At 38.4% G+C, this 15,000-nt stretch overlaps 1 protein-coding gene across 4 annotated transcripts in view; it reads right to left on the reverse strand.

The window, feature by feature from the left end:
- Nucleotides 1-15,000, reverse strand: part of dab2ipb (DAB2 interacting protein b) — a 140,303-nt gene that overhangs the window by 114,074 nt on the left and 11,229 nt on the right. For all 4 annotated transcript variants that reach the window (XM_047809052.1, XM_027178737.2, XM_047809051.1 and 1 more), the window contains exon 3: nt 11,173-11,299. In XM_047809052.1, the coding sequence (XP_047665008.1) occupies nt 11,173-11,299 (127 nt within the window). The remainder of the gene's footprint in view (nt 1-11,172; nt 11,300-15,000) is intronic.

Below are 15,000 nucleotides of genomic sequence, written 5' to 3' on the forward strand. Positions count from 1 at the left end.
TCATCTAGAGTTCAGAGCAAGGGCTGTGTGTGTGTGTGTGTGTGTGTGTGTGTGTGTGTGTGTGTGTGTGTGTGTGTGTGTGTGTGTGTGTGTGTGTGTGTGTGTGTGTGTGTGTGTGTGTCCTTAAATAAACGTGTTTCTTGTTGGAGTCTTTTTTGTTACTTGAGGTTGTGACCCAGCTTTTGATGAAGGTTTACAAAACAAATGAAACGCAGTTTCATTACAACACTAATGTTATGTCTATAGCTAATGTTAGGTCTAGAACATTAAACGCAATGGCTGGTGAAAAATATTTGTACTTTTGTACTTACTTACTAAATAGATTCTAATTAAAAAAAAGTGTGCTAAGACTAAGATATTAACAAAATTCTATATCATTATGTGTTTGTTTGTTTGTTTGTTTGTTTTTAACAACTACACACAATTATTCACTTAACAGCCTCCGCTATCGATGACATACTGTGATATCTGTGTTAGCTGCAACTTGGCTTATTAGAGATCTACAAGATGACAAACACAAGGTCTCTAATGGTGATGTTAGCGTTAAAAGTTGCATTTTGGCACAGAACTGGAAAGACAAAAGGACTCCACCCAGTTTGACCGGAAAAAAATTTTGAAATTAGATTTTTGGACTCTTAGCTTATGATTAGGTCAGGAAAAGTATTCCGATGTGACTGGATCGCAACGTGAACGTCAAAGACTCAATAACATTCTCACAACAAACATCCCATGCCATTCCATATTAGCAGATGGCTGAAGAATACTTTGAATTATCAGTAAATTCTTCTTTTCAAAACTGCTGAACAGATCAGGAAGTATTTCCAGGAACTAAACATAACATCTATTAAACACTACGAGATAGGCAAGGATTTAAAAAAAAAATAAACATGATCTAGGAAAGCATACAATGAAATACAAAGCATCAGTAAAGATTTGAAAGATCAGGTTACAACTTGGTAGAATCCAATTCTGGTATAAGTCTTATAGCCGGATGAGACAAAGATTAATCTGCATCAGAGTGATGAAAAAAGGAAAGCATGAGTCATTTATTGAGGATTTTTATTATCCAAATCATACCACCTCATATCCAAAGTATGACTGAGGTAATGTCATAGACAATACAGTTACAGAGCTTTGCAGAAGTATTCATCGCCTTGAAATTTTCCACATTTTGTTGTGTGATATATTTGGGATTATAAAAGTTATGAATCTACACCCAATAGCCCATACTGTAATAGCGAATAGTTCTATTGAAAATTGTTTGCTCTTTTTACCTGACTGCAAATTTTTGTTGTTATGTCTTTTTTAGAGAGCAGAATCGTACTTGATCTATAGTTTATTCCTTTTTTTATATTGGTAATGATCAGGATGTTCAAAATGTAGGATTTTTTAAAGTTACTGAACTTTAGAATGGACTAATCTTAGCTGCTTGATCTTCATTATGCTGTATGTTTAAGTTCTTGAACAAACTGCGATGCAGTTCAGGAACAGGTGCTTTTATACTCAGATCACATGACACTATTTGCACACAGGTGGACGCTTTACATCAAATACATGGCTTCTGATGGCAACCGGACCCACCAGAACTGATGTAGGGATTTATGTAATGACACCATTGTAATGACATTAATATTATTTGTGGATCCGTTCAATACAAAAATGTAAAAAAAATTCAAGGGGGTAAATAGTTATGCAAGACACTAATGGCACCGATATAAACACTCATCTCTATTGATTCAAGTAACCAAACACCAGGTCAGAATGAAATCTGAAGTATTTAAAGTGAAAGTGATGTGATATATGGCTAAGCACGGTGACCCATACTCAGAATTTGTTCTCTGCGTTTAACCCATCCAAAGTGCACACACACACACACAGCAGTGAACACACACACACACACACCTGGAGCAGTGGGCAGCCATTTATGCTGCGGCGCCCAGGAAGCAGTTGGGGGGTTCAGTGCCTTGCTCAAGGGCACCTCAGTCGTGGCCGAGTGGCCAAAGACGAGACTCGAACCCACAACCTTAGGGTTAGGAGTCAGAATCTCTAACCATCAGGCCATGTCTTCCTCCACATTTAGGTACACTCATACTGAATATCATACTAACAGCAACTTTAGAGGTTCTAGGAACTAGGAAATTATGCTTCCATACACACTGGCCCATGATTTGCTAGTGTTGCTCCGGGATGAGAGAGTAGATCATTAGGTAGGTAGGTTGTGGGTTGAATCCTGTCATTCCTGTTTGACCATATGGTTTTCAAGGTAGCTAACAATTCAGATAGCAACACGACCATTTAGCAACCCACTACAACATACTGAATACTTTGCACTAAAAACAGGAAATAAGCAGCCCAAACTGCATGGAAATTTCAGACGTCACAAGTAAAAGTATGAAACTTTTTAACCATTCTTGATGTATATAAATCTATTCCCTCGTGCTGCAACTGACCATTCATATGACATACAGCCTCATGGCTTACGCACTTCTGAGTCATGATAGGAAGTATGCAAGGGTGTGTTTTGGAACAAATCCAGGTTCAGGCCAGTAGAATGCCTGCATCTGTTGGCTGCAGATGCAAAGCACATGACCCATGGGAGGTCTAGAATGAGCCTGCCTGAGAAAGGCCAGTGCCATTTCCTGATGATATAGCATGTCTGAAACCAGCAGGCGTGCTCCATAACTGCTTAAGGTGGCACAGGAAGAGTGTGTTTCTTACATGTGAAAATGTTACAAAGGAGAAAACCATAAGCAAATGCTGGAACAGTCCAGGATTTTTATGTTCTATAAATGTTTTTAAGATTTTTTTAAAGATTTTAAGATCAGAATTTGTGATCTCAAACACCTTGAAATGAAAGAAACCACAGGCAGGTCCAGACTTACCCCAAATTCACACATTTGTGCTTCATGTCAAGCCTCACGTCAAACCCTCAGTCAGTCCACACCAAGAGCTTCTGTACAAGCTACTGACAACAGATTGTGTTGGGTTTACATTGGCAATCCCAGCATTTGATTATCAGTTATGAGCAGGTAAATTTATGTTTCCTGCGATGTTGTTTGTTTTGAGAGAAATATTAAATGCTCTGAAATACCGTTATTATAATATATTATTATAAATAATGGAAAAATGAGCTGTGACCTATGACTTATAAATATGTCTATAAAACATAGTTTCCCATTTATTCAGAAAATATTCAAGCATTTGGGAATGTATGGGAGTTGAATGATGGGTGTTAAAAAAACATTAAAACAACATTCCTGGCATGTGGGGGTTGTCTGATTGATCACGGTGATGAGTTATATGTGCATATATACAGAACTACTTCATCCAGAAGAACACAACATACAGTGGCATGAAAACCAAACATGTGTTAACATCTGTTTTCTATTTGGCTGGCATGAAAACCTGCAACCACTCAGGTCCTGTGAGGAAAAACATGCCCTTTTCCAATGTAGTCTGAAAATATCAGTGTTAAAGCTAGAACAAATGTAAGCAAGTGGCCCTGCGCTGTTGTTAATACGTCTTCCCAAAGACCTTTATAGATTTCAGAAATGAAGAAGTTCCTGAATAACTATGCCACCTCGGCTTCTGTATCCAAAAGATCCAAACATTTGAATCGACAGCAAGACAGAAATGTAACCACGAAAAAGTGATCAGTTTTTTATTAATGTCCATCAGCCCACATGAGAGCAAAGGAAGTGCTGTATACTTGCATCAAGTATAAATACAATGAAAATATATGAAGGTATGTGAAGATGGATGAACCTGTAGAACATCCACTGCAAAAATAATGAATGTTAGACTTAGGATTTAAATTCTCAACCTTTCTATCTGTAGTCCAACACCTTAAACACCAATACTTTGGCTCTTAATATAGTGAAGATAAGAGCTTGGCCATCTTATCCTTCAACTAAAATAAATGTTTTTTCTCAATAAAGCTGCATGGGTTCTGGGTTCAATCTAGCGATATAGTTACTGTGCATGGATGGATGAATGGATAGATAGATAGATAGATAGATAGATAGATAGATAGATAGATAGATAGATAGATAGATAGATAGATAGATAGATAGATAGATAGATAGATAGATAGATAGATAGATAGATAGATAGATAGATAGATAGATAAAATCCACTGATGTATAGAGTTCATGCCCAGTAAGTTGTTGTCTCAAGAAAATTTGAATCTTACTGTATGTGTTATATATCTATAATATCATTTACAGTATTCTACTTTCTCTACATTTTATTATATTTAATTTTCTCTATTTTTTACCCTTTTTTATTGTTGCACTGTGGGATGAGTGACTAAGAAAACCCATTTCACTACATCACACGTTTCTTGAGCCTTGAGCCGCGATACTGAATAAATCTTATAAAAACTATGCATGCAATAAAGTTTGACAGTAAAACACTTTGTTGGTCTTTTACTGTCCTGTAATCTGAGCTTAGGCGTGTACGTTTTCCTGAAACAGTACATTATAAATTTCCAACTGTCTCTCCATATAACATGCTGGGATATAGTGTCGAATATGGAGTGAATCGTTTATATATGACAATGTATCAAAAGCTCTGATTCAAGTCATTTTTTCCTCTTATTTTCCCCAAAGTTTCATAGACGATTAAAATATAAATCACCTACGTTCTTTGTCAGTCAGTTTGGAAGAAGATATTCAACCCTTTCAAGGTCTACAGCAACTAATTTCTTCACATAACACTGTTCTAGTGAATCAACCTGCAGGATTTCCATTGTTTATTTCCTAACAAGGTTTAAAATCCAATTTGAACATTTGAGTCGAACAGAGTCTTGGAGTACTGCGTGCCCTTGTGTGCACTTTTTTAGCAAAGTGTAGAAGGGCAGGGACACAATTCAAAGTACTGCAGCATGTTATTTGGGTTTATTCTGGGATTTTTTTGTGGTTTGGTGCGTGCATAACACAGATGTTGAACGTTACTGCTGACTGCATGGCGGTTTTCAGAGTCTCAACACTGCCAGAGTAGTGCCTTCGCCTGAACTTTCCGTCTTTGCGTTTCCCTCAACACCTCTGTCTCATTTACATTTCGCTCTTCTCTCATCTTGGTTTGTGTTTCTCAGGAACGGCAGGAAGCCTAATGTGAGGAGGAGACGGAAGAAAAGGTGTTTCTATCCTCCTTGAAAATATTTTAGACGTTGACTCATTTCACAAGCATTGCACATTTTTTGTGAAGGTTAGACATCCTTCACAGGAGAACTTGGCAACTCTGTATAGAGTAAATGAAAGGGAAGGGAAAGAGGGGGGGACGAAGGGATCAAGAACGCTCACTGAGATAAAGATCTTTGACTCCTTAAACTCTTCAAGATCTCAGTTTTGTAACTATATACTAATTTCTGTCTCTTATTTACTGCAGTTACTGAATATGACTTCCGCCTGCTGCATTAAACATACTTTCACTATTAGACACATGAGTGAAATGATGAGTTATTTTTTGGTTGGGAAAATTTCTCACACTCCAACTCTCTCTCTCTCTCTCTCTCTCTCTCACACACACACACACACACACACACATGCATGCAAATCCCACTTGCTGACCTACAAAATAAACCACAAGGACCGGGTTAAGAAACACACAACACAAATGATACGTCTAAATGTCTAAACATCTAATCCTAAGTTTCTAATATTCCAGCCAACTCTGAAATATAGAATTTCTCAACAAACTTCATAACTAAGATTCAGAGCTTGACACACACAAACATTTTCTACTTGAGCGCCGACATAATTTTGAGCGATCTTCAGCATCCCGCTAAAGAAATCACCACATTCTTGGCACCTGGCCATCTCTAGACCACCGGCACAGAAGCTAAGGAACAATCGCGTCTACATGAAGGGGCCTCTTTTCCTTGTGTTTGTCCTCTCAGGCACTTACCAGATCGACTCTCAGACTCAAGACCTGCATCCAACTCCATACGGATGAAACCTGACTCTTGTATAGCTGCTGAGATGAACAGAGTTGAATAAAAAAAAAACGAGGCCCCGGGGTTGGGGGGAAGAGAAAAGTGTCTGAGGAACCTGTGTGTTTTCCCCAAATGTCACTCTATATCCACATAAGTATAGTAGGAGAAGTGTAAGAAGTATAAGAGAGAGAGGAAGAGATGGATGGAGAGAGAGAAAGAGAGAGAGAGAATGAATGCATGTGGTCCCAGATCAGTGTTCCTTCTAAGTTCCTTGCTCTCCCCGATTCTTTCTTTCTCCCTGATTCTTAAAGACACAGAGGCTGGTTCTATTCTCCCATCATACCTTTCTAACATCTAGAAAGTACATAATGTGCTTTGGAGTGTGTGATAAATAACCAGTTAAACATAGACAGAATAGAAAATTGGATTGTAATGTGTGAATAAGAGACATCGTGTCCCTTCCCCGGTCGACGATTACAACACGAGCTGTTCTTTTTTAAAGTGTTGTTAAAATGTAATATAAATTAAATTCAGTATTTTGGATTATTTACATTTACATTTCCGGCATTTGGCAGATGTCCAACCGAGTCTCTATCATTGAATAAATTAACACTAGTTCACTAATGTATATATATATATATATAAACAAACAAAGTCTGACTCGTAATCCTAAGGTTGTGGGCTTGAGTCTCAGTCGCCACGACTGAGGTGCCCTTGAGCAAGGCACCGAACCCCCCAACTGCTCCCCAGGTGCCGCAGCATAAATGGCTGTACACTGCTCCGGGTGTGTGTTCACGGTGTGTGTGTGTTCACTGCTGTGTGTGTGCACTTTGGATGGGTCAAATGCAGAGAACGAATTCTGAGTATGGGTCACCATACTTAGCCGTATTTCACGTCACTTTCACTTTCACTACTACAAGCTGCCTTTATGAGTCTCATTACACTGTTATTGTATCCAGTGGTGGCTCAAAGCTCTAGAGTGTTGATCAGAGGATCAGGGTTCAAGCCCCAGCACTGCTGAGCCGCCACTGTTGGACCCTTGAACAAGGCCCTCTGCACAGGGGGCGCTGTAGCATCGCTGACAATCTGTTCTGACCCCACCCTCCAAACCTGGGATATGTGAAGAAAGAATAAAGAATTCCACTGTGCTGTACTGTATGTGTGACAAGCAAATGCTTCTAATTAACATGATGAAAGAATTTTTTGTGGAAATTGTGTGATCGCTCTGGGCTTTCAGGACAAACGTTAGATCCAGATAAAATCTTTAAGGCTCTGATAAAGGTAATATCACACACTAGCCTTCATCCTGATGTGAGAGACAAAGAATATGAAAAAAAGATTAGAAAGATTGAAGACAGATTTTAGCACCTAGCGCTCTTCACAGCTTTAATGTACTAAAACAGGTAGCACGTTGGAAGCCTGTGAGTCTAGCACTGCTTCAAATCAGCATTATGTCCTTCTGACAGCAGAGGTAACACAGGCCCAAGTTTAGAGTTGGGCTAAGGGAAGAGATACACACGCTGATATCTGTATTACTTATGTCTTGAAGATTCTGTAATAAGACCAAAACAATTTGGAATGCTAGTGAGAAACTGTAAAGTTACATTTTCACCTCTGACACTGAAAACACCTTCAGAAAATGGATAAATAAATAGCGGTTTACATACTGAGACGTTATGATGTTACTTACTTATGTGTCTTATTGACTTGTCTATTTATTCCTACCGCGTCTGTATCCTGGAGTCCTTGTCTTCAAGTTGGTGTCTTCAGTTTCTGTATTTTGTTTCATGGTCAGTATTTTGTTTCTTGCCGTATCACGTACCTGCCCAGTTTTCCTTGTTTGTGTTATTTATATATTAGTTAATAAATAATGTCTGTTTTTGTTATCCCTGTCTGTATTTTTACCCCGGGAGGCATCCCTGTTCTGACAAAATTATGAGCAACACTTCCTTTAAGTGAGCTGTATGTATGAAGGTGACCTTGGTTAACTCATTCTTTAAAGCAGAGCATATTGAATCGAAAATGTAGCAAAATGTGACAAAATGTTAACAAAAACATTTGTTAACAAAAACAAAAATCTTTATTTCAACACTTGCCATCTACTCAATTTTTATTTTATTTTCAGTACATTGGACAGCTTTCTGTGACTTCAGTGCGCATTTTCTATCCCAGAAATTTGTGTAGGTTTAAAGCCAGTGGTATAGGTGCTATTGAATACTCAACCTCAGTGACTTTTTTCTCAAAAATGTTTTGTTTAGCCTTAATGGAAAGTCCCAAAATCCTACTAAAGCAGGTGCAAAACTCCATTCTGAACTTGTGTAACTGTCTCTAAATAAATATTAAGCCTCATTTTTTCATAATAAGTCACCGACAGTGAAAATGCCCCTTTGTATACACCATAGCACTGCTAAGCTTTTAATTTTATTCAGATTTAAGGACATTTTACCTCATGAATTTGGCAAACAGCTGTTTTGTGAAATGCACAAAGTATAACAAATAGATAAAGCTTGTTTTTTTCAGGGTTTCCTGTCAGGACGATGAGTTATTACTCATTTTCTCTTCATACAAATTGTCAGATAAATCAGTACTCGCCTCTCAGCTTTGAGAAGGAGAGAGTTAACAAGTTCTAACTCAGAAATTCAGAGCTGAACTCATCAAAGTGACGCTTTTATGACGCTTGTATGGTGTAGCTACACTTACACTTCAGATCTTTAAAAAAAAAAAAAACCTAGCAAGAGTGAGACATGAAAGATTTACTTCTGCTGTTCTTTCATCTCTCAAACGATGAAGTGGGTTTCTGTCCGTCAAAAGGGAAAAGTGAAAAGGAGGAAATGAGCAGGTCCTGTGGGAAAAGAAACTCCGAAATAAACAGAGCCATTAGATTGTAACAGCAATTTGTGGTTGATGACTAGCATTGGTGAGATTTTTTATTTGTCGTCTGTTTATCCTGTAAATCCGATGATGAGCCTGTTATGAGACCCGGCTCATTTTCATTTCAGCCTGCAGAACATCTGTAGATGGTCGAATACTGTAGATGAATTTTATCCAGTGATAATGAAGCTGGCAAAAAGAATTTGTACATGTACAGACTTTTATAGCAAGTAAGAAAAGGTTAGTTCACTGACAAGCAATAAACATTATAAATATTATAGGTTGTTTATCTAGGTTGTTGATCACATGAGTTTTTTTCTTGCCTTTAGTGTTGTGCCTTGGTTTATTGTTTGTTCATTGTAATAAGCTTTAAATGACTTCTTCAGGAATATGCCATCCTTAGAAATGTGTAAAATAAGTCGCCACATCTTGTCACACATGTCCAGAGCAGAATAATAAAGAAGATTCTACGCACATTTTTCACTAACCGAGCCTAAAAATGGTGGCAAAGCAGAGAAGTGCAAATTATCTGTGAATTATATCCTGATGTTTATTATACGCAGTGTTAATAATGCAGCGTCATGTGAGGTTTTGTGGTCGCTGACACATTCGCTGTACAGTAGTTCAGTGAAATGAACTAATTATTGTAGGAATTAAGAGCACATCAGCTTCTGTTTTACTTCAACAAGACTTTAAATCAAACTAACAACTCTGTGAAAATCCATCTAACTAACAGATTCACTGAAAAAGAAAAGGAAACAGCTAGAAGTGGGTGACAATCTCCCCTCCTGCTGGTCAAACTGCATATGACAGGTTTTAAATAATGGAGCAGTGTTGATTACATACCAATCCAATCCGATCCCTACCAAAAAATATAAACTATTAACAAATATAGACTTTACTGTATAACAGCTTACACTGAAGCATGAGTAAAAAGGGGTGAATTTGTTGGGGTCATAATCACATTATAGGCATGATCATGTGGCACCAGCAGGCATTTTCAGGCTAAGATTTTAATTATACTCTTTATTAGGAAAACCTTTACACCAATTTTATCAGCCAGTCATGTAACATCAGTGCATGTCAATAATTTGGACCAAGGCATGTTTACTTGGTGCTAGGATTGAATATAAAAGATCTGGGATTCACTAGATGTTTTTCTTTATTTCACCAATGGCGGTTGAAGACCTACTCATTCAGGAAACACTTCAACTAGCACTTCTTTTGCATGACACTTTTTCATTGTAACTTTAAACAAATGTTTTAAACACATGGTATCTTAAGTATGTAACCTAGTGATTAATGTATTCAATGCTAGAGATTTAAGCACTTATTTACGTCGCTCTAGATAAGGGCGTCAAATACTGTAAATGTAAATGTAAATGAAATTTCCTGTAGATCAGCAGTCATTGAGCTCTAGATGCAGTTCCATAAATGCTGATCTACTGAAATTTTCACACTATTACTGCAATAAATTCAAAACATCCAGGTAATCCCAGTTCTGAATTTATTGATTTGTACAATTGTGGTGAACTGAAAAGCATCACAGAAAAACCATATGGAGGACAGGCTACAACAGCAAAAGACCATGTCAGGGACCACTTCTGTCAGAGAAGGAGAATAGAAAGCTGAGCTGCAACGAGTACAGGCTCACAAACTGGACAGTTGAAAACTGTAAAAATGTACACCGGGCTGATGAAGACAGGTAGATGGTAGGGTGAGAATTTTGTGCCAGCAGCCAAATCCATGGATCAAACCTTGCTGTTAACTGGCCAGACTGGTAGAGGTTGTGGAATGGTGAGGGGAATGTTTTGGCCTTATTCATTCCAAAGAATCAGTCATCATTTGAATGCAACAATCTGTTTCATTGGCTATAACTTACCATCTTCCACAGGCTACTTCCAGCATCATAATGCACCATGTCTCAAAGTAAAGGCTGTCACAAACTGTTTTAATGAACATTAAAACAATGTGTTCAGTGTCCGTCAGTGACTTTCCCAGACATCAGATACTGTATGAATCCAGTAGAATTCCTCTAGGATGTATAAATCTGCAGGAATTGCTTGATCGACCAAATTAATGTCACACAATGTAATCAATGTACTAAACTAAAGCCAATAAAAGCCACACAAGACACAACATCATAACTGAAATGTTCACCAATGACCTGCTGAGTCTTCGCCAAACCCAATAAGGATTCAGGTCCAGTTTCCTTCCTCGACAGCCAAAATTGCATTCTTGCATTAATTCTAGCATGACCTCTAACACCTTGTCTTGCCAATATCTTGTGTTTTGTGTAAGTAAATATTTCTCTGCTTCCTTGTCGTTGCTCTGAGACGATGGAGGAATTATACTATGGCACTCACCGATTTCTCTCGGCATCCGAATTTGGAATGTCGGGAATTGTGATTCCACGGGGACGCTGATGGTACGGCGTAGTAAACGCACTCTGCCTGTGCCTGCTGCCGTGTGCTGAAGGAGTAGAGGATTGACCTACAGTCGGGGGAAAAAATCAAGGGGGTAAATTGGGTCATTTAAAACAACAACAACAACAACAACAACAACAACAACAACAACAACAACAACAACAAAAGATATCTTAAACAATCTCTAAAGCTTACTAATACTTTTTTGTATTAGAACTTTTGTGAAATGTCCAGAAACCTTTTTGGATGATGTTAGAATTAAAATGATCAGTGATTTCTTACCTTGTTGATTTAAATCAAGAAAATGCACTATTAAAAAAAAGTTCAATATAAATTATGTCATTTTTCAGGTTTTATATAAATGTATGTATTTGTGTAAATTATACAGGTATTAATATTTTCTAAAATTCCTTTCTAACATGTTGGTAATCTGAGATAGGGATTAATTTATAGAATTTCTTTAGCATCAGTTTTGAAGAAAGTCATTTTTGCTTCTGAATAAAGGAAGAAAAAGATTTTGAGGAAAAAAAACAGTTCTAAAAATACTATGTGGTTTTACTCTAGTAAGTGTGGTTTATAAGGTTTCTAAAATTATTTGATATGTACATCAATGAGGAATATATTTACATGTACAGGTGCATGTCAATAAATTAGAACGTCATAGAAAAGTTCATTTATTTCAGTAATTCGACCCAAATAGTAAAACTCGTGTATTATATAAATTCAGTACACACAGACTGAAGTAGTTTAAGTCTTTGGTTCTTTTAATTGTGATGATTTTGTTTCACATTTAACAAAAAACCACCAATTCACTATCTTAAGAAATTAGAAAAAAATTCAGCATGGCATGGAGGTGATCTGTCTGTGTCTCTGCTAAGTGAAGTGAAGTGAAGTGAAGTGAAGTGAAGTGAAGTGAAGTGACGTGACATATGGCTGAAGTATGGTGACGCATACACAGAATTTGTTCTCTGCATTTAACCCTGCATTTGTTCTCTGCATTAAACACAGCAGTGAACACACACACACACCGTGAACACACACCGTGAACACACACACACTGTGTACACACACCCGAAGCAGTGGGCAGCCATTTATGCTGCGGTGCCCGGGGAGCAGTTGGGGGGTTCGGTGCCTTGCTCAAGGGCACCTCAGTTGTGGCGACTGAGACTTGAACCCACAACCTTTGTCAGACTCTCTAACCATTAGGCCACGACTGCCCAAGGTGGTATGGAAGCATTTTTTTAATCTCTTGTTTCTCATTTTCCTCTTCACAATCAATGGGGTTCAGGTCTGGTGAGATTGCTGGCCAGTCAAGCACACCAACTTTCGGTAGTGTGGGCAGGTGTATTTGGCAGGTGGGCATTATAAAATCAGCATATTTAAAAAGCTTGTCAGCGGAAGGAAGCATAAAGTGCTCTAAAATTTCTTGGTAAACAGGTGCAGTGAATTTGGTTTTCAAAGGACCAAAACCAGCAGATGACATTGCACCCCAAATCATCACAGGCTGTGGAAACTTAACACTGGACTTCAAGCAACATGGGCTATAAGCTTCTCCATGCTTCCTCCAGACTTTGGGACCGTGGTTTCCAAATGAAATAAAAAACTTGTTCTCATCTCAAAAGAGGACTTTGGACCACTGGGCAACAGTCCAGTTCTTCTTCTCCTTAGCCCAGCTAAGACACCTCTGAAGTTGTCTGTGGTTCAGGAGTGGCTTAACAACAGGAATACGACAACTGTAGCCAAATTCCTTGACACGTCTATGTGTGGTGGCTCTTGATGCCTTGAACCCAGCCTCAGTCCATTCCTTGTAAAGTTCACCCAAATTCTTGAATCGATTTTGCTTGACAAGCCTCTCAAGGCTGTGGGTTTCTCGGTTGGTTGTGCATCTTTTTCTTCCACACTTTTTCCTTCCACTCTACTTTCTGTTAACATGCTTGGATACAGCACCCTGTGAACAGCCAGCTTCTTTGGCAATGAATGTTTGTGGCTGTCAATGATTGTCTTCTGGACAACTGTCAGATCAGGACAACGGTCTTCCCCATGATTGTGTAGCCTAGTGAACCAAATTGAGAGACCATTTTGATGGCTCAGGAAACCTTTGCAGGTTTTGAGTTGATTAGCTGATTGGCATGTCACCATATTCTAATTTATTAAGATGTTTCTGTATATTAGGACACAACCTTTACAGAGAAAGATTGTATAGGAAGTATGACATGAATGAACAGACTGGGTGTAGCTTAAAGCCAACGTTAAGTTTTAATGCTGAGTTTTAATTTGTATTGTTAAATTTAAACATAAAATGACATAATTAGCAAAGAAAACTACAAGTACAAGAGGAATATAAAATGGTCTGCAAATATGGAGAGTTGACATTCATTCATTCATTCTCTACCGCTTATCTGAACTATTCTCGGGTCACGGGGAGCCTGTGCCTATCTCAGGCGTCATCGGGCATCAAGGCAGGAAGTGCCAACGGAGTGCCAACCCATCGCAGGGCACACACACTCTCATTCACTCACACACTATGAACAATTTGATGCCAATCGACCTACCATGCATGCCTTTGGACCGGGGAAACCCCCGAGGTACGGGGAGAACATGCAAACTCCACACACAAAAGGCTGAGGCGGGAATCGAACCCACAACCCTGGAGGTGCGAGGCGAACGTGCTAACGTCAAAATCTTTTGAGTTTCACACTTTCCACTTCTTTCCTCAAGGCATCAGATTCAGGAGAAAAGATGAAATGATATATTACCCATGCTGAAAAGCTGTACTTTTTTTTTTGTACAGGTTTAGATCATGTATTGATTGTCTCGGGAAGATTTAGTGCCTTAAACTGGGTGAATTTGGTCACAGTTGTGTAATGTGTGGGCCGTTAAAGTGTCACCGTGACAAACTGAATGCTGCTAACATACTATCTGTGAATGCTGTGGACACGAGATCAGGATCAACAGGGAGCTGTGTTGTAGCAACACAACAACATTTACACAATTTATTTATGAGTCTCTCTCTCACACACACACACACACACACACACACACACACACACACACACACACACACACACACACACACACACACACACACACACAAAGCATAAAGGTTTTTTCAAACCTCAGGGTCAGGATGTGCTGCGTAAGGGCTTGCTAGACAAATATATTAATCGTGGTGTTTTTCTCTTTAGCACTACAATAGGTAGAAGAAGAAGAGATGATCATCTTCTCTAACGGTCGTCAAAACTTTCTGTCATGGATTTGGTTCACGTTGGTTTTGTGTTGGGGTAAATCTGTTTCAGCCATCTCCCAATATTTGTCTAAAAATGTATGAATTTGGAGTTTCTGTTAAATTTCTGTTAAAAGGTCATGGATTCCCATATTTTATTCATTATCCAACTAATGGGTTTTATCATAACAGTTATTTAAAAAGACCATTAGATAGTTGAGAAGATCTGAACATGTGAATGAGATGTTAGTCAAGGTCATTAACACGAATGTGATTGGCTGTCAAAATGCCATATACAGTAGGAGCCACAATAGGCCGTGTTTCAGCAGGGTCATGTCATTATATTTGGATTTTGCTCACAATTTTAAAAAAGTGTGTTGTAAAAAATGATTTAAACATGAAATATTTGGTACATTTGAGGCAAAAACATGGAGGGTTTTAGTACTTCCAGCACGGAGCTAAAACGCTGCGCCAGATCACTTTCGCTGGTCCTAATATTCACACAAAAAAAGTGTGTTTATTTGCTACATCGGTCATTTCTCAAG

Source organism: Tachysurus fulvidraco, chromosome 26 (genome assembly GCF_022655615.1).
Source record: "Tachysurus fulvidraco isolate hzauxx_2018 chromosome 26, HZAU_PFXX_2.0, whole genome shotgun sequence".
Taxonomy (NCBI): Eukaryota; Metazoa; Chordata; class Actinopteri; order Siluriformes; family Bagridae; genus Tachysurus; species Tachysurus fulvidraco.